At 43.0% G+C, this 20,983-nt stretch overlaps 1 protein-coding gene across 2 annotated transcripts; it reads right to left on the bottom strand.

Annotated features, from left to right (window-relative positions):
• Window positions 1-6,583: 6,583 nt before the first annotated feature.
• FKTN (fukutin) lies at window positions 6,584-20,942 on the bottom strand. Of its 2 annotated transcripts, XM_002188757.7 has the most exons (9): window positions 20,742-20,942; window positions 19,502-19,561; window positions 17,457-17,660; window positions 15,701-15,978; window positions 14,874-15,006; window positions 13,102-13,231; window positions 11,839-11,972; window positions 11,485-11,612; window positions 6,584-8,454 (listed from the first exon to the last, which is right to left on the bottom strand). In XM_002188757.7, the coding sequence occupies exons 1-9, from the start codon at window positions 20,844-20,846 to the stop codon at window positions 8,241-8,243; spliced, it is 1,386 nt and encodes a 461-aa protein (XP_002188793.1). In that variant the 5' UTR covers window positions 20,847-20,942; the 3' UTR covers window positions 6,584-8,240. The 2 variants fall into 2 exon arrangements, with proteins under 2 accessions (XP_002188793.1, XP_072778148.1); XM_072922047.1 differs by lacking the exon at window positions 17,457-17,660 and having other exon boundaries at window positions 8,105-8,454.
• Window positions 20,943-20,983: the final 41 nt, after the last annotated feature.

The raw sequence follows: 20,983 nt of genomic DNA, 5'->3' as shown, positions 1-20,983 counted from the left end.
AGCACAAACAGAATGAAGGGGAAAAAACCCTTCTCCTGAGCAGCGGGCACGTTTCACACGATAAATCATCAACATACAAATAGCAGCAGCTCCTCCCCAGCAGACAGCAGTCTGAGTTATGGAGCAAAAATCACGCCAAGGAAACACATTCAAAATTAAGGGTCCAGGCCAGCTGACAGTGGTGAGAGGGAGGGATGGATCTGGTGAGGAGGTTGTGCCGCTCCAGCGTTAGGTGCAGCTTAAACATCGGCTGCTCTCAAAAAGCCAATGGCTTTTCTCCACAAACCAGGGGCTCTTCCCTTTCTTCCTTGCCCAGCCCCTCCCGGCTGACTCCGGCTCCTGTGCAGCTGAACAGCTCTTTGGGAGCGCAGGACAGCTCAGCTCGGGGGCCCTGCGTTATTTATGAGTTTGGAAATCAGAGCCGTTCGGTTCACTGCCAGTAAATGGCAGTGATTGGAAGGAGGTGGGGCGGGGGGGAGGCTTGTGTGCAGCTCTTCATTCTCTATTCCTTATGAAAAGGGAATCACTCCAGCTAACTGGCCCATGGAGATAAGGATTTCAGACAATCTGCATTAGCCTGATAAGACAGGTTTGCATTTCATAAAGATTGTTTGTTAAGAACCCCAGTAAAATAAAATACAGTCAGAAGGGCTTATCAGCACAACTCATTTCCACTCACACCACTCTGCCTGTCAGCACTGACATTTTTTTTTCCCCCTATAAATTAAGGTCCCTGCTTGTGTCCTGGGTCTCTGGGATGGAAAACGGACCAGAGAGCATTGGGGGCAGGCTGGGGAGGACAAGGAAGAATAGCCTGAAACCTGCCAGCTATGACTGGTCACTGTTAGAGCCGTGGTCCTGATCCACAGGATGTGGGAGGGCAGAAGTGCCCACCTGGTGGGTGGATTGGATTTGCCCTTTCCAGTGCAAACCAGAGCAGCTGGGCTGGCATCAGCAGCCTTCCCCCTTTGCACCAACGAAGGATCAGAACAGGAAAAAGGAGTTTATATGCATTTCCATCTATTTCATGTTTTCCCATCTCTTCACATAAAAAAACCCATGGGCCCAAATATGTGAAGTTATGGACTCCCAAGCCCCTGTCAGTTTTCTCTCTCCTCTCTCTTCAAACAGGCCATTTTGCTATAAAACAGCCTTGATGAATCACAGAAAACTATTAGAACACCCTCTGGTGCTCAGCCTTTCCCCCTCTTTTTTCCCAGCACCTGCCTTGTTTGCAGGGAACACACCAAAGCCATTCTGTTTGGACAGTCTGCCTCTCCAGGAGGTGCATGCCCATTTCTGCATTATTCAGGTTATCACACTAATTCAGATTCAGAAAATCCTTTCCCAGTCCCCTTAGGATGGAGAGTCCCAGAGGAAGGCATCCACACAAAAACAATTAACAAACACAAGCCCTTCCATGATTTGACAGCCAGCGCAATTACAAAGTCACTTAATCTGTATCATCTGTTGTTTCCAGCTGCCATTGCTGCACACATTTTATTAGGGTTTTTTGGCAGAAAGATGTTGGTGAGGCAGAAAACACCCTGGCAGGGCTTTCCATTTCTACCTTAGTCCTTGCTAATGCTGTGGAGTAACTCAACAATAAGTGCCACAGGTAAGGACAACTCTCTCACACCTTTTAAGGACTCCAACCCTCAGCATGACCAGCTGACCATCACAAAAGTTGCATTAGCACCATTTCAAACAGGTTCCTCCTTTTCAGGCCCATTTGCAGGTGAAATCTGGGCTTGTGTAGCCATGGTGGCAAAGCCTTGTATCACTTCAGTGGAAGTTCTCATGAAACTCCCTTGCTTCAAAAAGTGAGATGGGCAATGCAGCAGACTGCTCACCACTCTGGTCAAAATCCAAAGTGCCAATCTCCAGGCTTCCACCAGCCTCATGCCAGCCTGCCAGATGAGACATTCATGAGGACTGGATAACAGCCAGGGCATTTCAGAAGTGACATTGGGAGGGATGGGAAGATTTGGTGGTCAAAGAAAGAACAGGTAGCAATATTTCTGGGTCTTTCATTGTCTTGTTCACAGGAGATATTGTGGACCTTTACTCAGAGGTTAGAACACCTCCACTGTGCTGCAGGGAAAGGCAGGTCCCTGGAGGGCTGAGGGACAGCAGATTAATTGGCTGACTTCATTAGCTGCTTGCAGCAAAGTGGCTGTAAAAGACCAGCAAGGAGGAGGCTAACGATGGTCTAAGCACACTGAGCTCAGCAACAGCTTTATCTCCCGCAAGAAAGAATGGGCACTTTTTCTGATCAAACACCAAATGCACTTCAGAGGCATCATTAACCCAGAGAAGTGGCTGCAACAAACAGCCAGGGGCTAAAGGCATCAGCAGTGCAGGAAAGTCGTCACAGGTGGCTACAGGCAGCACGTGGAAGGTGCTTGATGGAGATGGGTCCCAGTCTCCTTCACAGGTGATGTTCCTGTGTCTCCAGGTATGTTGGAGATACAGGGATTGAGTTTACCATTGACAAATTTGTAGATGTCACTGGGCTGGCTGGGATGGGGATCCGCTGGAGGGCAGGAGGGCTCTGCAGAGGGTCTGGACAGGCTGGATCCATGGGATGAGGCCGCTGGGGTGAGGGACACCCAGGGGCAGTGCTGGGTCCTGCCCTCGGGTCACAGCAACCCCCCAGCTCCAGGCTGGGGGAAAAGTGGCTGGAAAAGGGGCTGGAAAAGGGGCTGGGGGTGCTGTGACAGCAGCTGGACACGAGCCCAGGGTGCCCAGCCGTGGGGTGGCAGCAGGGCAGGGCTGTCCCTGTGCTGGCCCTGCTGAGGCCACACCTCAGATCCTGGGCACAGCTCTGGGCCCCTCACAGCTTGAGAGACCAACAAGTCCAGAGAAGGGAACAGAGCTGGGAAGGGAATGGAGCCCCAGGAGAGGCTGAGGGAGCTGGGAAGGGGCTCAGCCTGGGGAAGGGAATGGAGCCCCAGGAGAGGCTGAGGGAGCTGGGAAGGGGCTCAGCCTGGAGAAAAGGAGGCTCAGGGGGACCTTGTGGCTCTGCACAGCTCCTGACAGGAGGGGACAGCCATGAGGGTCGGGCTCTGCTCCAGGAACAGAATCAGGAGGAGAGGGAACGGACTCAGGCTGGGCCAGGGGAGGTTTAGGTTGGACATTAGGAAGAATTTCTTCACAGAAAGGCAATAAGACATTGGAATGGGATGCCCAGGGAGACTGAAGAGTCACTGTCCCTGGAGGTGTTTAAGGAAAGGCTGGAGGTGGCACTCAGTGCTCTGTTCTGGCTGACAGAGTAGTGATCAGTCACAGGATGGACTCGATGAACACAGAAGTCTTTCCCAACCTACTTGATCCTCTTACATGTATTGATGAGGATCACAGAACAAAACAACACTACCCAAGAACACCTCCAAGGCAAGCCAAAAGCCCTCCTGTCAGCCTTTTCCCTGTCTGTGCTGGGACTGAGCCACAGAAACGCACTTTTCTTTACAAGCACGGTGCAGGACACCTTGTTTTGGAGCACTGGAGGCTGCATTGCACTGCTGCTGAGGATGTTAGGCACTAGAGAGGATTTGAGACCCTGGAGAAGGCATGCTCTAAGGAAAAAAAAAAAACTAATTTTCTTCCAAATAATGCAGGAGAACCCACTGCATCACTTAACTGGGGAGGGTACAGGGCTGAAATCTCTGGCTTCTCAGCCCCACAGAGGGATGGGGAGGAGAATAAGGGGGGAAAAAAGTCTGTAAAACTCACGGGTTGAGATAAGAACAGTTCAGTAACTGAAAACAAAGTAAAATACTAGTAATGCTGTTAACAATAACAATAATAATGAGAAAGCAAACTCCAAAAATAAGTGGTGGACAGCACAGTTTGCTCACCAGCCATAAACTGATACCCATCCCACCCCCCAGCAGTGATCAGCCTTCTCAGCCATCTCCCCCCCCGTTTATACCCAGAGCATGATATTCTCTGAAACCCTTGGATTGTTCACCTCACCTGCCCACTGGTACAGCAGGAGAAACTGAAGCGTCCTTGATTTAGGGTATACATGACATAGCAGCAGCTGAAACACAGGCATGTTATCAACATTTATTCTCACACTGAATCCAAAATCACAGCAACACACCAGCTACTGAGAACATGAACCCTGTCCCAGCTGAAACCATGACAATAAAGAAAATTTTTCTTATGCAATGACACCAGATGTCTGGTCAGTCACAGAGGGACCCCTTTCCACATGACGCAAATGTACCTTGGCTTTCTAAAATAAAATAATTAATTAAAATAAATGACCAAAAAAAAATAAAAAAAAGAAAAAGAAAAAAAAAATACAAACCCAAAACCCAACAGCCCGGCCTGGCTCCTGTCTTTATTTCCTATTTAATCTTCTCTCCCTTTCCACGTTTGTTCAGAAATCCCTCTTCCAGTGCAGCTGAGAAAGGTTGTTACCAAGAGGTGACCAAGCCTGAATGCTGACAATGTGAGACGATTACAGGAGCCCAAAGAGCAAACACTCGGATTTTTCAACAGAAGATGCTCCTGCTGCCCCAACCGGCTCCTGAGACACTGCTCGGGACAATGGCAGTGACAAAGAAGGGCCAGTGTCAACTCAAGGAGAGAGGCCACACAGTTCAACAGTATCTCCTGGTGGAAGCTGATTTAGTCAAGAGTTTTGACTTTCCTGACAGGAAGTGGATAGGAGAAAGGTGCTGTAATGATTTGCTTTTTGTCAAAAGAGAGCCACTTGGCTTATCCTGGGTTTGAAGTGGAAGGAACAGAAATGGCTGAGCTGAGGAAACACAATGCTGTTAAGCAAAGATTATCAGCTGATATAAATCATCTGCTGGTGTCACTTTACCGAAACAGCTGCTGTAGATCAGTGAACACAAGTGCCAAGCAGACTTTGATGTCCTTCCACATAATTTCTCAAGTTCCCTTGTTCTGTTCTGCAATTCACAGTACGACTGAAACACATGAAGAGGAAGGAAACAAGCCTGAGCAGCGAAGCAGCTGCCCCTGAGCTTCCTCAACTGCTGTGTGAGCTCAGAGAATTCTGCTGGGGAGCAATAAATGGCAGAACCATATCCCTGGGAGCCACGGCACTGTGACAGGCAGTCACCTTGGAAGGAAGGCGTCTGTGCTGTTACACATCTCATTCAACACAACCACAGTGGGCAGTGCAAAGCAGAGACTGGTTTTTTCTGGAGCTGACAGACTTCAGACTTCTAGAGAATTCTAAAGCAGCAAAGGATGCAAGTTGCTTAATACCACCAACCAGCATCTCCCAGGCTCTGCTTCAACAGCAAGGGCATAACAAGATCAGCTGCTACATTTTCATCTGGACAGCAGAGAAAGACAGCCATACTACAGGATCCTCTCCTGCCTGCAACAGCACAGTTTTGCCCATCTTCTGTGTTTGAGGTTAAAAAAGCAGTGTGGTAGAGCAGACATGGGCCCTTCTGTCAGAATATTGCTCCTGGACAGGTCAAAAGTGTCAGCATCTCCCTCAGAGCCTCCTGCCCTGTGCAGCCAAGCGTTGTCCATCCCACGATTGTTCTGCAGCCCCAGTTTGGATCAGACATACCCTTTTTGGAAGAACTGTGTTTACCCGTTTGTTGCAAACCATCACATTTTTTTCAAGTGTTTAAGATGCTGCAGTTTTCTCTCATTTCCCGTGAGAGCATCACTCATAACGTCTGATTCCAGAAATAGATCTTTTCTTAAGCTCATATACAAACAACTATTCCAATTTCCACCTTCTAAAAGCTGGAAGTTGTGGAGTACTACAGAATCATGGGAAATAGGAACTCCCTCCAGCGGGAAAACAGGATTAAGTACAATCAGTCCTTAACTACATTCAGGTCAGCTTTGGCTGGCATTTGCCTGATGTGTACTCAGAGACCCCCGAGGTCACAGGTTTTACACATTTCCACATGTTAAATACTCCAGCTTCTATGCAGGTGGATCAATTTGCATTCCCCCCATTTACTTCTATTTCCTACCACCCACAGAAATGAGCACACACATCCCTTCCTTTTCTTGTAACCGTCTTTTATGGCTTTTGAACATTGCCTTTTATGGTCCCTTCTCTTCAATCAATGCTATTCAATCTTTCTTTGCCATTATTCTGGAGCTTTGATCACTTTTCTGTCTTTGACAGCTGCATATAAATAATGTGAAAAACCTTGTTTGCTACAGGGAAGCCAAGGGACTTCACCTGTGATTGCTTAAGACCATTAGGAAAATTTAGGAATCACCCTCCTCTCCAGAGCACTTCCAAAATGAATGCAATTAGTAAGTTAAGAAAGTAACACAGAATTAAGAATCCATTCCAGATGAGGCAATTCAGGAAAGCACAAGAGGAAGCACACCTCAATCTGGCTGTTTCTGTGGGGATGCCATGGCTTTAGCCTCATGATGTGCCTTGGAAGAGCAGCAGTTCCATGATGGTCACACCTGGGCACCCAATCTGCACCCAAAGAGGAAATCTGTGGTCAGAGCACTGCACAGAGAGTGACAGGAGATGTGCAGTGTGCAATCTCTCTGTGCAGCTGAAGGATCCTTTCTCCTACATGTGGGCTTCTGCTTTATTCAGAGCATATTTATTGTATACAATTATCTTTATTAAAAAATAAACATTCAAAAGACAGGCAGTCAATAAGCAGTGTAAGAAATATTTCAGGATTTTCCTCTATGCATTTTGTCATTGTAACTGCAATGAAGTGTGTTAAATGCTGCCCAAGATGACAAAACAGAGGATGAAACAGCATCTCAAGTTGCAAATTAGACTCTCCTTTTAATCAGTGTTAAATATACACTTGTATCTGCTGAAGAGAAAACATTTTAACCTGAAGAATACCTTACAGGTATAATCAACTGTTCAAGACATCCTCCCTTTCAGGGACATGCATTTTTTTTCATTAGTCTTTTCATCTACAAAGTCAAACATTTGACAGATTATAATTTTCTGAGAGCATCCTTTCTTTCACTCTTAAACATTTATCACATCTGAGAAACTCACAGGCTTACTGCATGTTATTACACCAAGAAGTTCAGGACAACAGAGTTATGAACATGAAAACCACATGGAAACCACAAGGACATTCACCTTTTTTTTTCCAGTTAAAGGAAAAGGTACAAAAAAAAAAAAATCTACCTGAGAAATTACCCCTTGTGATGTCATGGTTACTTTAGCAAGTGAATGGTGTTAGCAGGATTTTACATCTCTCTCTTCTTAACCAGGCAGAGCAAAGTTACCATCCAACTGGAGAGCCAGCCTGACAAGTTGTTGCCAGAAGCTGAACAATTTACTCCAGTGTTTCAGTGGCAGGAGAAACTGAAACTGAGAGGACTGGCAGCATTGCTACTGCAAATTTGATGGAACAGTTGGTATTTGTACACATTTCTCTTTTCCCTTAAAGAGAAGCCTCTGTTCTGTGAAATAGAAAACTATGAATAACCCCCATTTCTATCTACTTGCAGGAAAGCAGGAATAATTTGCTAAAAACCAGTAAGATATTTTACAGGGAGAACACAAGGAGTGGGACATCAAAACCAGAATTTTATTTCTTTTCATGGGGAAGCCATCCCAGCAGCATGCACCTTCACATTCTTAAAGAAGGACGAATTGAAAAACGTCCAATGTCAATAGTTTCTCCTTCCATTCACTTAGTGTAACACCATTACCAGATACCTCCTAGATGTAAAGCAGGTGGTCACACAGTTCTGTGCCACAGAAACATTCCACTCCCAAGAGCAACCTGCTGCTCATGGTAGGGATGTACCAGTCTCAAATCAAGCACATTTGAGGTTCTCATAACGCTGGTGTTTTGAAGTGAAACAGTCACAAGATCTCCTTTGAAAAAAGAGGAACTGCTCTGAGATTTTCCCATCCTCACCTTCTCTCAAGCTTGAGAATTGAACAGTCTGAAGGTTTTGATGATCCCAGGAATGTCAAAGCTGCCTGGCCACCGTTTACATTTAAATAGTCAACTGCCCAAAAGTCCACTGCAGTCCTCTCCACTCCCTTTGTGCAGCTTTTCTTTCAGCTTCCCTTCCCTCCAGTTGCTTTTCATCTTCTCCCTTAATCATGTGGAAAAAGCACAATGAAGGTGAAGAAAATACCTGTTAAGCAAAGGGAGGTAAATGTCTCCTTAGGAAACACGTGGGGCATTACAGAGGAAACGGATGTCAATGCCTTTGGGCATGGGAAGTCACACACTGACAGTTCTGGGGACAGGCTCTGTCAGCAGACAGGGTCAGTAGATTTGGATGACATTGTCCCACTCATCAATAGGCCAGACTCCATTGTCCTGCACATTGGAGGGTGAGCTCTTCCAGTCCCATGTTTTCACAGGCACCTTCCACTCCGGGCCGTAGTTGGCCTCCACGTACTGCAGGGTTTCACAGGGCACGTGTACCTTGAGTTCCACAAATTCGGTCCAGCACAGAGTAAACTTGGGAAAGAGATACCTGTGCCAGAACAAAAGGGTATGGTCACTGACAAAAGGCTAGAATGCACTTCTAAGTAAGTTGAAGGAGAAAGCAAGCAACTGCAGCAAGTGGCCATGTTACATTTATACTGTTTTTTTCTCTTACACGCTAGACAAGGGTGTTATCAACAGTAACTGGTGAACATTTGCTTCATGTGCTTAGGAAGGAGCATTCCTAATTCTTTTGTTGCTTGCACTCACATCATTCTGCCACCTATAGGTTAGTCCCTGCCTCTGCTTTGCCTGTTGCAAATGGGATTTCACAGTCACTTCTTTTAGAAAGGTGAGGGTGGTACAGGCTTACAGCAGTGGCAGCTCACAGGTAAATTTCACAGCTTGACCAGAACGACATCGAGTTGTTCAACAATACCAAAGTGTACCCACTATTCCTGCAGAGGATCACTCCCACTTCTGAAACTCTGAAGACTTCCACACACAAAAAAAAAAAAAAAAAAAAAAGATCCTAAAATTCCTTTTCACAAGTTAAAATGAAACCATAAGCACTTTGTCTTTTAAAAAAAAAATTGTACATTCGTATGATGAACTAGAACTGCCATCTTCTTGCAAGCATGAAGTTAATTTCATTCTAAGCTCTCAGCAAACAACATGAGAAAATAAAACAATTGTGGTTCATGCCTTAAGTGGAGGGAAAGAACAAAGTGATCAAGCATTTTTTGGATATATATCCAGAGACTGCTGATTAAACTGAACTCTTACACAAAGTCCTCTTTGTTAAAAACCTACAGAATTAGTTCACTTTAAGGATTAAAGCAAACAGTGGGGATTTGATTCCCAGACTCAGTTTTTGTAAATACTCATTCTTTGCTGGAGATTGCAACTGTCCAGTATTAAATTTGCAAACAAAGAAGAAGCCTCAATTGCTGCAACTCCAAGACAGTATCAGGAGGATACACATGCTTGTGTCAGGAATGCTAAAGAAGTGTTTGTGCACATGGAAAAGCAAACCACACAGCCAGGCAGTGAGGGTTAGAAATCAGCTCTCCAAGGAAACAGAGTCTAAAAATTACTATGAGAAATATTTTAGGGACTCAAAGAGAAATGCTCTAGTTCTCCACCCTCTAATTTAGATGTACAGAAAGTATGCCTGTGCAAATATTTAGCTTTCTGAAGAAAACTTCTACCTTTCAGTTTTAATCTTAGAAAATAACTTCTACCCTTCCTGATGACCCAGTAGCAATCAACAATTCTTCTGACACTATAATTCCTTTAAAATTGTTAGAGTGGATTTAGTATTCAGCATGAGCAAACAATCACTTCTCTTCTGACTGATCTTCACACTTTTGTCTTACTCCAAAATTCTGACAGGGCTGAAGATTAAGCAGAATTGAGGGTCATTTTGCTGTTGCACATAGTCAGATTAAGAATGCCAAGTGCTCTCACTTCTCACAGTAACAAAAGCTGGGTCTCTTTTCTCTTTTTGAGGATGTATTTGAAACAACACACGTCTGGAATTACTTGGCAAAGGATTCTAAATGCTACAGTTCTGACATGGCTCAGGGCCTTTATGGTGGCAAACAAGCAGTTTTCCTGGTTGTTTTCTGGGTGTATTGAACTAAGAAACACCAGCTCAGAATTAGAGGTTTGGCTTCCTTATGATGCTATACCTAAGCAGAGTTATTACTGAACTAGAAAGCTACGTTTGGAACTTTAAATAAGTTACCACCAAAAGTAACTATGAGGCTACAAGAAAAGGAAAGAGTTCTGTGGAAGATGGAGCTACAGAGGAGCTGTAATATCCAAGGATACAAAAGCTGGAGTGCAGCACAGGGTCACACTGATCCCCTATTCTTATGTCTTGGACCGGTCATCAAAAAAACGGGGGAAAAACATCTCTCGAATATCCGAGTTTTGAAGGAGCAGTGTCAACTCCATTGGCATGGAAACAGCCACTGCACTTTAAATGCAACAACAGCACAAAGAGGAGGAAAGGAATTTATTGGTCAGCTTGCTTTTCAGAATGCACCACACATGAAAACTGTAACTGCTGCTGTATGCTAAAAAACATTACTTTGCAATACAGCACATTTTCTCTGGGGATATTCCAAGAGGTCTTTCTTTTGTCTATTTCTAAATGTGCCTTTTGAAGCTGATTATCAAAATGTCTTTCCCAGTCTTTATTTATCACTTCAGAACAAAGATAACTAAGACAAGGATTTGGACATTATCTCCAACTGGATGAGTGCTCACTAAATTCCCATTAGCTAAATACAAACAAATACATTTCAGGTAAAATATGAAAGATAACGAAATCCTATAGAAGTCTACAAGGTTTTCAACTAGTCTGCAGCTATCTCCTTCTGAGTAAACGTATGTGATTGAAAGAAATAAATCTAATTATCAAAACCTATATCCAGTTAGCTAAATTGATTTGGATTAAATTATTAAATCATTAAATTATTAAATCATTGCTGATCTAATACTGAAAGGTGTGAAGCAAGAAACACAGGATCCTATTCAAAATTCCATTTTCAGAACATGAACAGTAAGGCCTGCAGGAATTGTCTGTGTTGCTGTCACAACTCAGTATTCCAAATTGCTACCTCAAAATCCCAAACTGTGGGCTTTTCTGTGCAAGGAGAGTTGAGGCTTTTTGCCAAAATTATTTCCTCATCAATCCAGATGCCTAAGGTTTAATATTCTACTACAAACTTAGACTGTGTAATAAACACTGTTTCAGAGACTTTCTCTCATCTTGGGTGTTTATGTAACTGGGGGCCTGTCACAGTCAGATAAGATCTGCTTCATATACGACATGCCAGCCCTGCTTTTGATTTCACAAGAGATCTGACATTTACTCTCTAGTAAGGCACAGGACTGTTCTCTCTCTGCTTCACTGGTCTCAGAGTGCAGAATCTCTACTGATTCCCCTCTGACATCCACATTTCCACAAAGAGCACAGGCTTTACCAGGCAACAGCACACAAAATGCCATCAGTAAACACTAGCTTGTTCAATTCCTATCCTACTAGTGGTACAAATCCAGTTCTTACTTAAATTTCTTGCCCGATTTGGCCTGAGTTCCTCCATTCCATATGTGGTCATCCTCTTCATAGAAGAAAAAAATGTCAAGTTTCACATCATCTTCTCCCTGAAAAGAGAGTTCCAAGCTGTCTTCCACCTGAAACACAAAAATACACACTGTGTATACACATAAAAATACAAAGCAACTTATGTCAGCAGAAAACAAATTGATTTTCATCAGATATATGGGGTGACTTCTAACTGAAGAAAACACAGTAACTATGCATTATTTTTAAACTTTATTAAACACTTCTGCAACTGAAGTCAAGGTTACAAATCTACAGAAACACACGCATGAAGTAAAATGTTCATTTTCTATGTACCTTGCCAAATTTGTGCTTCAGTGGCAACCCTGCTTTCTGAAAGGCTGGAATGATATCTGCTTTGTAGTCCCTTATAAAGATTCCCAAATCCACATCTTTGCTGTGAGGAATGACATTGCACTGCCTATACCAGCCTGAGGGAAAAAAAAAAAAAAAAAAAAAGCAGAAAAATCACAAACTAGTTAAATTCAGGAACATGAATTCAACAGAAATAAAGCAACACATAAATGAACTATTCTAAGATCACCAGGCAAAAGTCTTTGACTTTTGAGGCCATAAACAAGGCTTCTGCCTTTTTTCAGTATGGGATGAACCACATCAAAGGAAACAAGTATCACAGGATGACTTATAGTCATCTCTCTCCCTTCAGAAAGCCAAGAATGCAAGAGAAAACTAAGATACTCTGCCTTCAGTTTCCTAATTTAAATGCATTTATATATTTAAAAAAACCTAAAATTCTTTATGTAGGACCAAATCTAATCAGCAGTTAACAGCTACAGGGCCACAGCTGTGCTTCTGATTTGCAACTATTGTTTTATACTGCATCTAAGATGTTAATCATCTTTCAATCACCACTGCAAAGCAGAAAGACACAAAGTAGGACATCCTTCTGCCTGTTTCATTAAGGCATCTTTTAGTAACTGTTCATTCAGAAAATTATATTCCCTAGGATTAAATAAATACAAGGCAAATGTGAACACATGAGTCTTCACTAAGTGTTTCAGGAACAAGAGAATCCCTTACCAGTGATAAGATACTTATACCTTCAGCAGAACTGAAAACTTGCATTACCTAATTTAGTGGACTGTAATTTTATAAAAAGCTCATTTTGAAAGAAAATAAATTAATGTAAAACTGTATTTTAGAAGTCAGTGACATGCATCTAATTGCATGGGAAGAAAAACAGGGTTAGAGTGTACTTGGACAGCAGAACAATGTGCTCATCACTGCATTTTCCAACTGGCACTTCAGTAAATTCCAAGTCACACATATTAGAGAACTGTTAATTTCTTTCCTAGCAGGGACGAACACAACACAGGTAATTCCTAACAACACTAAATGCTTCACTGGAAATTTGCCCAGCATCTCAGCAGCTCAGGTTTCTAAAGAAAAAGCACTTTTTCAGGAGCAAAAAGGTGTATTGCAATAGTTATTACCTTCCAACCCAGTACTTTTGGTCCCTGCTGATATAACAAGCAATGAAGAATGAAGTGTTTAAAGTTTCAGGTGAATTTAAAAATGCAATACAACATAAATTTTTACCAAGACATGTTCCACTGCTCAGCCAGAACTTCACTCCCAAGTTATTCAGTGTCAGGGCAGCCAGATGAAGCAAGGATTTTGCCTTTTTCCTGAATTCCACTGCATCAACAGAGGCATCATCAGGGTACAGCTGGAAGGCAAGAATATGCAAGTTACAGTCAGAGAACAAACTTGTCCCTTCATTTTTTCAGTGTCCTAGGAAAAAAATGACCTTAAAAAATTTACTTAACTAATACCTGGGCTAACATCTGTTTTCTCATACACAAACCATTTTCAGAACATGCACTGGAATGACAAGTGGAAATTAAAACTCTGAATCATCAACCTTCTTTTTTCCCTAACCACCAGAATGAAAATTCACCGCAGACCAGAATAAGAAAGTATGTATTAGACACTGATTCTCAGCACTTGGCAGCAACACGGGTGAGCCCTTGTTCTGGACATGCTGAAGTCAATTTCTGGAGTCCAGGGAGAACACAGGGACAGAATGAGTCCCTGCCAGCACATCAAGGCTTTTCCAGCCTCCAGAACTCCATGATTAATTTATTTGGCGCCACCAAGTGTCAGAGTTGGCTGTTGAGTTTCAAGAACGGCCAAGGAGAAACAATGTGAACACAAAAATCCTCCAGACAGAACTGTGGCAAGGTCTGCCGTCCATGCAAAGCCAAAACCGACACAAGAGGCTGGGAAAACGTTACGAGTTCTAACAAAGGAACACTCCGCTTTGTGACGGATTTCTTCAAGAGCTCTTGGGCAACAAGCAGCCAAAATGAACTTTTCAAAAGGGGTGCCAGCTGCTTGTCTCAGTGCTAAAGCTCCAGCAAAGTTCAATAAACATACAGGGGCACATTTTCTCTGCCTGTGGTTATTCCTGCCCGGAGGCTGAAGTGGATTATATTTTTCTGTCTTCCACATGTGAAGGGACAACATATGGGTGCCCTTGTGACCCTCCTGCTACCTAAATAAGGATCTACAGCCTACTAGAGTGAACAGGAGTGGTCCTCCCTTTCCCTAACACCTGAATGACTGAAGATTAGAGCCTCCACTGCCAGTTTTTCCCCTTCCATAAAGTCAGAGATGTCTCAGATTCAGTGGCCTGACTCTGACTCTTTAGTCTTAACTGTGAGCCCTTGATCACTTTATAACTCATGTCCTTTCCAAGTTATAACAAAATGACCCCCACACTGCAGTGAAGACATTTCTATCTGCTAAATCAAGTAGCAAAATTCTAAAAATAATGCTCTGAATAGTGGTGAAAACATTAGCTTACACAGTCAGAAAAGAAATTAAATCAGTCACTTCGAAATGTGACCATTTCAGATAAGCCAAATAAGGAACATTGAACTGCACGACATGGTTCAAAAAATGTAAAATTAAACACTTCTCAAAACTGTGAGCATTTCCATAAGGAAAGTTTTCAGCCATGAAGATACACAGGTTTTATTTGTGTATCTAATAAAACAAGATTGTTTTATTTACATAAGAACAATTTAACAGTAAGGGTGTGTAAGAACTATGGATATTTTGGGTTCCCTCTTGGACAAAAATGTGCTGCAAGTGAAAAAACAAAAACGGCGATGATCTTCAGATAAGGTTTGATTTCATTACCACTTAGTAAGATCTGTGGAATGAGAATCAGGGGGTGTATTTAGCTTTGTGCATGTGAACAGTCCCATTTAGGTCAAAAAATCCCCGGTGTACCATTCTTAGGTTTGGGTCAATCAGTGAAAACACACATTTCATCTCAGAGATGCCACCCAGTTACCACTAACCTGAAAGAAAGCCCGAGCTTCTCTGTACCTACATTCAAGAAATCTAGAGTGGGACATCTCCTCTAGAAAACTGGATGGATTTTTTGGAATTTGAACTTTTAAGTCATCAATGGAAACAAGCAGAAGTTCTGGCCTGCATGGAAAGAAAGGTAATATATTACCCAATTTAATTCCATTACAAACCACATGACATTTATCCTTTACTGCAGGTTATAATCTTAATGCACACTACTGGCAGTGATCCCTCAGTCCAAATACAGCCAAAAACCAATTATAAATTAAAAAAGCAACAAGAGCTTCACCAAATTCCCCATGCATTTCAAAACTTTGTTTAAAAAGAATTCCTACACCTCCAAACCCCAAGCCATTTTGTCAGATCACTGATTCCTTTCCTGACTCATTACTTGAATTTGTTCAAAGATGTTGTTCAGTGCATCTTAAAATTCAGGCTATTTGGTTGTCTAAGTACAGGATGCACTTCAGAATCAAATTTTACTCTGTACTTTGAGGCTATTTGCTTTTAAAAATTAAAAACTACTTTGAAGATTTAGGCACATAACTCATACAGATTCCATGTTTTAAAAGGATGAAAGAACAGGGTCAAATTAACAGAAAAAGTTAAACATATTTATTTTGATGTGTGAAATGTCTTGATATTTTTCTCATTTTCTAAGAGACAATGTTCTCAAAGCCTGCACTTTGGGGTCTGACTTATACCTGAGCTGAATTTCAGAACCTGACTACAGGGAAGAGAGTAGTTTTACACACAGAGGAAGTAATTTTGGGAGTGCTATGATGGCTTTCTCCTTCCCCAGTTGTGAACTCACTTTTCATATGCCCCAGGATAGCGACCAAAGTGCAGCTTCCGGAAGGGCACAAACTTTCTGTCCATGTGTTGCTTGAGCCTCAGGGGTCCGTGCCAGAGGAAGTTGCCACTCCTCTCATAGAAGACCACCAGGTGAATGGCATGGGATGCCAGCTTGAATATGTAGTGCAAGGGAATTTCCATCCCAGACAGGTCATCCATCCCATCCAAGCGGGGGTCCTTGTTTATAATCTTTAGCCACTGGAACCCCATCTTCTCAGCAGTTCTAAAAAGGCCCACCTGAAAATGAGGAAGACAGGAGGCAGAGCAGGCTAAAGATTAGAGAAACCAAAACTGAAAGCTAAATGCTTATTACTAACTCACACCATTCCTCATTTTCATTTTTTAATCAGGCTTAGCCACAAATGAATCAAAGTCTCTAAGAGCTTGAAGACAAGCAGTTGCAAGCAATTCCAACCACCTTCTTTTCTTGTCTTAAATTTTGTCCTTCAAACTACAAAATAAAACAACAAATAAATGTTGTAAGCCATGCTTGGATTAGGTTTGTTCCTTGCCACAGCACACTACCCTGCACTTTCAAACTATTCTATAAAACTGTTCCTCTGCCAAATTTGGTGTTCTTAAGTCCTTGAATAACAATGTCACAAACACAAAAATGATTAGTCCAAAACCTTCTTTTGTGGGGCAAATAAAAATCTCACCAAACACTGAGCACTGCTCTCAGGCTCTCATAGTTCTACGAACAAAGGGAATTAAATTCTGGTTGATTTAAAAAAAAAAAACAACAAACCAATCAGCATCTGAAGATGCTTTGATTTCCCCCCTTGAAATATATATAAGTTTTGTATAAGCATATCAGCTTCTCCTCTAAATGATACAAAAAATATCACTGAGACACTAAGCAATGGAAAAATGGATTTATCTCAGTGTGCTCCCATACAACTTTACTTTTAGTTTCTTGAATTCCTTCACACCTATGGGTTAAACAGCTGCCTGATCAGGCCCAGAGTCACACCCCTTTCACTCAAGTTCTTCAGTGAAATAGTCACTGATCATTTCAGTCTTCTGCTTTTTCTAATGAGAAAAAAAGAGAGAAAATCTAAAAAAAAAAGAAAAATAAGAAAAAAGCTGTTTGTCACTGGTATCCTTAGTCTGTAAAAATTAATCTAATAAATATTTCCAGATTACGCGTAATTGATGAAATAATACTGAATTTAAATTTGTCCTTCCTCACATGCTACACTTCTATTTTTAACACAGCCATTAAAAAATGTCCTAACACCACAGAGAAGATGCAATACCATTAAGTATCACCAATATATTAGATGAAATGGTATTAATTACAAGGATGTGCTAAAAGAAATGTAAACCAGCAGACTCCGATAATATTTCAAGACTTGTCACATCCATAACTGCATTTCCTGCTTGATGAGTCCCCAGACTCCAGATTTATAAAAGATACACCTACATTACAGGATCAAGGTTCTCCTCCTTCCTTTCTAGCTGACCTTTCTTTCCTTTCTGACTACCAGTGGTTATTTTTTAATATTACAGACAGCTTCCAAAAAGTTTCAGATATAAATAACTCCTAATGTATCCAGGCTAGTAAATGGGCAACTTTAACTTTCAAAGTTTCCTCTGCCTAACTATTAGCACCACATGAATTCAGATACAAACATAAAAGCATTAAGTGACAATATCAAAGAGCAGCTGAATGCATTAAAACACAGAAATGTGAACAGAAAACATGCACTTACATCATGTTTCCATGTTTTGTCTAGTAGTGCAAAGGTAGTGAAGTCTCTTGGAGCACAGAAGTATTTGCATTCTGGGCTGGGGCCATCTGGAGAGCTTCTGATCTGCTCAATGTCTTTATCAACCAGTCCCAGAATCAAAGGATCAATCAAATACACTGGAATATTGTGACTGGATATTAATCCTAGGAACTTCCTAACCACGTGCTGTTTGACAGAGGACAGAAAGACCATCTTTGCGTTAAAACTCTTTGACAGAAAGAAACCCCAACCCACTGAAAGAAGGAAATATTATCTCCCAATACCTCCTCTGAGTGTACACTTCACTTCCACAAATAGTTGTGAGGCTGAGTGAGAAGGCAGGATGCAAGATCCAAGAATTTGGATTCTGCTCTACCCAGGGCACTCAACATTGCATAAGGAGTAAAAAGCTGCAGCAAGAATGTTCTGTGCCTAATGCAAAGGGCTATTAATTTGATTCAGAGGAGAATATTAATCAAGCACATTTAGATGTCCATGGCACACAGAAACCACTTACACCAGCCACAAGTCACCCTGCCACTTACATACATTCAACTGTAACATTTTCATCCAATGATTTTAAAGCTGTAACTTCAGAGAGATGTGAAAACATGAGGTCAGGATGTGGGTCAACAACAGAGTTTTGGCAGCAGCATTACCTGTATGGTACAGGCAGAAGCAAGGCCACCCTCATAGTGATTTCAGCTACACGAAGCTGAAAGGTGAGTGACATGCTCCTATTGCTTCTGTGACTAAAACTGGCACACCAGAATGCTGAACAGGAAAAAAATCTGTGCAAAAGTACCTACTTCCCCTTCCCCACCCCATCACTTCTCCAGGAAAACAGATGCTTTCAGCTCAAACTTAAAAAAGTTTAAAAAAAACCCATAAATAATGGTAGAAAAACATGGCTTTGGTGTTAAGTCACCAAGAGAAATGTGTTCAAATTTAGTATTCTGGACACATCAGTGCAGGGACTCTAAGAAAAGCCTGACATGCAGTAGGTGGCAGGATCATGGCACATCCTTTATCACTAATGATCTCAGAAGAGCAAATTAAACCTTTAGGAGAGCTCTGCCCACAGACTGGAAGCCCCTGTGACTGTGACACCTCACACCTGGTAGGCAGCTCCAAGGGATGTCACCTCCAAGAATAGCATGGCATTCCTGGCACAAGCAAGCAGTCCACAGAGCAGTTGGTCTGGATTTTTTCCAGGGACAGCTCCTAGCCAGAGCACCTTCCCTCTTGCTCAGCAGAAACCAGGCCTATAAATGGCCATTCTGCTAATTAGCAACATTATCTTGTTGCATCCAAACCGAAAGGCAGCCAGCTCCCAGCACATCCTTCTCCTTAACCATCTGTGCTGTTTTTCCACTGGGAGATCTGCTAACAAAAAGTCTTCTGTAAAACTGTTTCCAAACAAATCCTAACTACAAATATGATAGGGGACCTTCTGGCTCCCCAGGGTGGGTGGTTTTGGTTGCATTCAAGCTTGCAAGCCTGAAGCAAGACACAACAAATATCCCATTTCAAGCACCTAACAGCACTCCCAGCACTGGTCTTGAGGGCTGGAATGCAGCAGCTGGTGAATGCTGAAATGTGACATTTTCCTGAGCTTTACAACCCAGCACAAGCAGGTTGAACAACTGGAGTGGGCAGAGGAGGACTGTGTGACCCTGCACCTTCTCAGAAGCTGCATGGCAGACCAGACAATTTGTTCAACACCCAGCCTGAAAGGACACAAAACCCTGGATCAACACTTCTGCCTCAGAAAGTGTTTCTTCCCGAAACATTAACAAAACATCTGAACACTGCATCAGCAAAGGCTGTCAAGCTGTAACTGTTTCTCAGTTTTACTTTACACTGGTGTTTCGATATTCTCTTTACTGAACAAAGTTACAAAGTGAATCTCTTCATCCTTCAAAGCAGAAAGCACCCAGCGAAGAGATCTGGACCCTGAATTTGAAGTTCCAAGTCAGTTCTGAGATTTGTGGAAGAGCTGTATGAACCAGTGACACTGTACATACCCATCTAGTGCTGTCTTGGCCTGACTGGCTTCCTCTGACTTTGGAAAAAGCTGCTCCATTCTATTAAAAAAAAAAAGGGAAAGGGATAAGAGAAAGAAGCTGAAAAACCCCAAAGTTTCAGTTGAATCCTTGTTTTCTTAACATGACATTCAGGGGCATTTATCCACTTTATGGTTATGGCTGGGGTTATGCCTCTGGTCACACAGCTACAGTGCTGAATGTGAAATCATAAACAACTGTTGTGGCTTAAATATATTTAGAAGGACAACTCAAGCCTCAGGGACCTCCAAACATGCAGCATTGAGTGGTGAGGCCTCAGGTTTCCAAGCCAATGTGCCAGCAAACGTAAAACAGGAGGATGACAAACCCTGTCAGGCAAATACCACAGGGGCAGGAACAGCGGGATTGTGCCTCAGTCTTTCCAAGTGTAATCCTAGACAATTCAATTTTAAGGACTGCATTTTCACGTGAGAGGGTCGAGGCAGCTCGTGGCTCAGCTTTTGGCTTTTCAAAAGCCTGAAGAACTTCTCAGTTGTTTAAAAATCAGAAACGGTGAGAAAGAAGTTGAAGGTTGCAGTGACCAGCTGTCACTGACACTGCCTTAATAAGGAAAGAAAAGCCAAAAAACAACTCAAGGCACTTTGAAACCTGCACGGTTCTTCCATAAAAATAAAGGGAGTTCCTTTGTTGAATCAGAGTTGCAACTGTAAACTAAGAACCACCAGAGGATTTAATTTACAGTAACATTCGTTTCTTTTGCTGTTGCAGAAAATCACTCACCTGGACGTTCGGGGTCAGGTAAAAAAAGAGGTACAAACAGCATTCCAGGTTTAAAAGCAGGATTTAAACTGTGACACCCAGCACTTCAGGAGCACGGAGTCACAAAACCCTTAAGACGACCGCAGAAAAAGTTGGGATTTCTCTCCGTGTTGGAAAACCTGCAGCCAGCAGGTGCTGCCTCCCTCCAGCAGAGCCCTGACAGAGCTCGGTGCAATAAAAGCCACCGAGCAACGAGAGCTGAGGGTTAAAAGCCGTGGCAGCTGGAAGCTGGCGGGGGCATCAATCCCTTCGGGACAAATCGATGGCCCTAGCTGACACAGTGACTTGGATGCCAGGCTGGGAAGCCAAGCCCGACTGTACCCCCGACACCGGACACCGGCCCGGGCCCCCCGCCCGCCCCGGGATTCCCCTCACAGCGCCCGCAGGGAAACGCGGCCAGGCGCCGCGGGCCCTCCCTCACCTTCTGCGACAGGTAGAACTTGTAATAGCACAGCTGGAAGAGCAGGAAAACCAGGCTGGTCAGCGACAGCAGCGCCAGGACCACGTTCCTGTTGATTTTCTGCATCAGCGCCGGGGCGCACCGGGAGCCGCTGCCCGGCTGCCCTCACCGCGATGCGGCTTCAGGCCGCCAAGCGCGGCCGCAAAGCGCCGCCCGCCGTCGTAAAACAACCCCCTGCTGTCGTAACACACCTTCCCCCTCCC

This window comes from Taeniopygia guttata, chromosome Z (genome assembly GCF_048771995.1).
Source record: "Taeniopygia guttata chromosome Z, bTaeGut7.mat, whole genome shotgun sequence".
In the NCBI taxonomy this organism is placed as follows: Eukaryota; Metazoa; Chordata; class Aves; order Passeriformes; family Estrildidae; genus Taeniopygia; species Taeniopygia guttata.
This window is presented reverse-complemented; position numbering and strand designations above follow the sequence as displayed.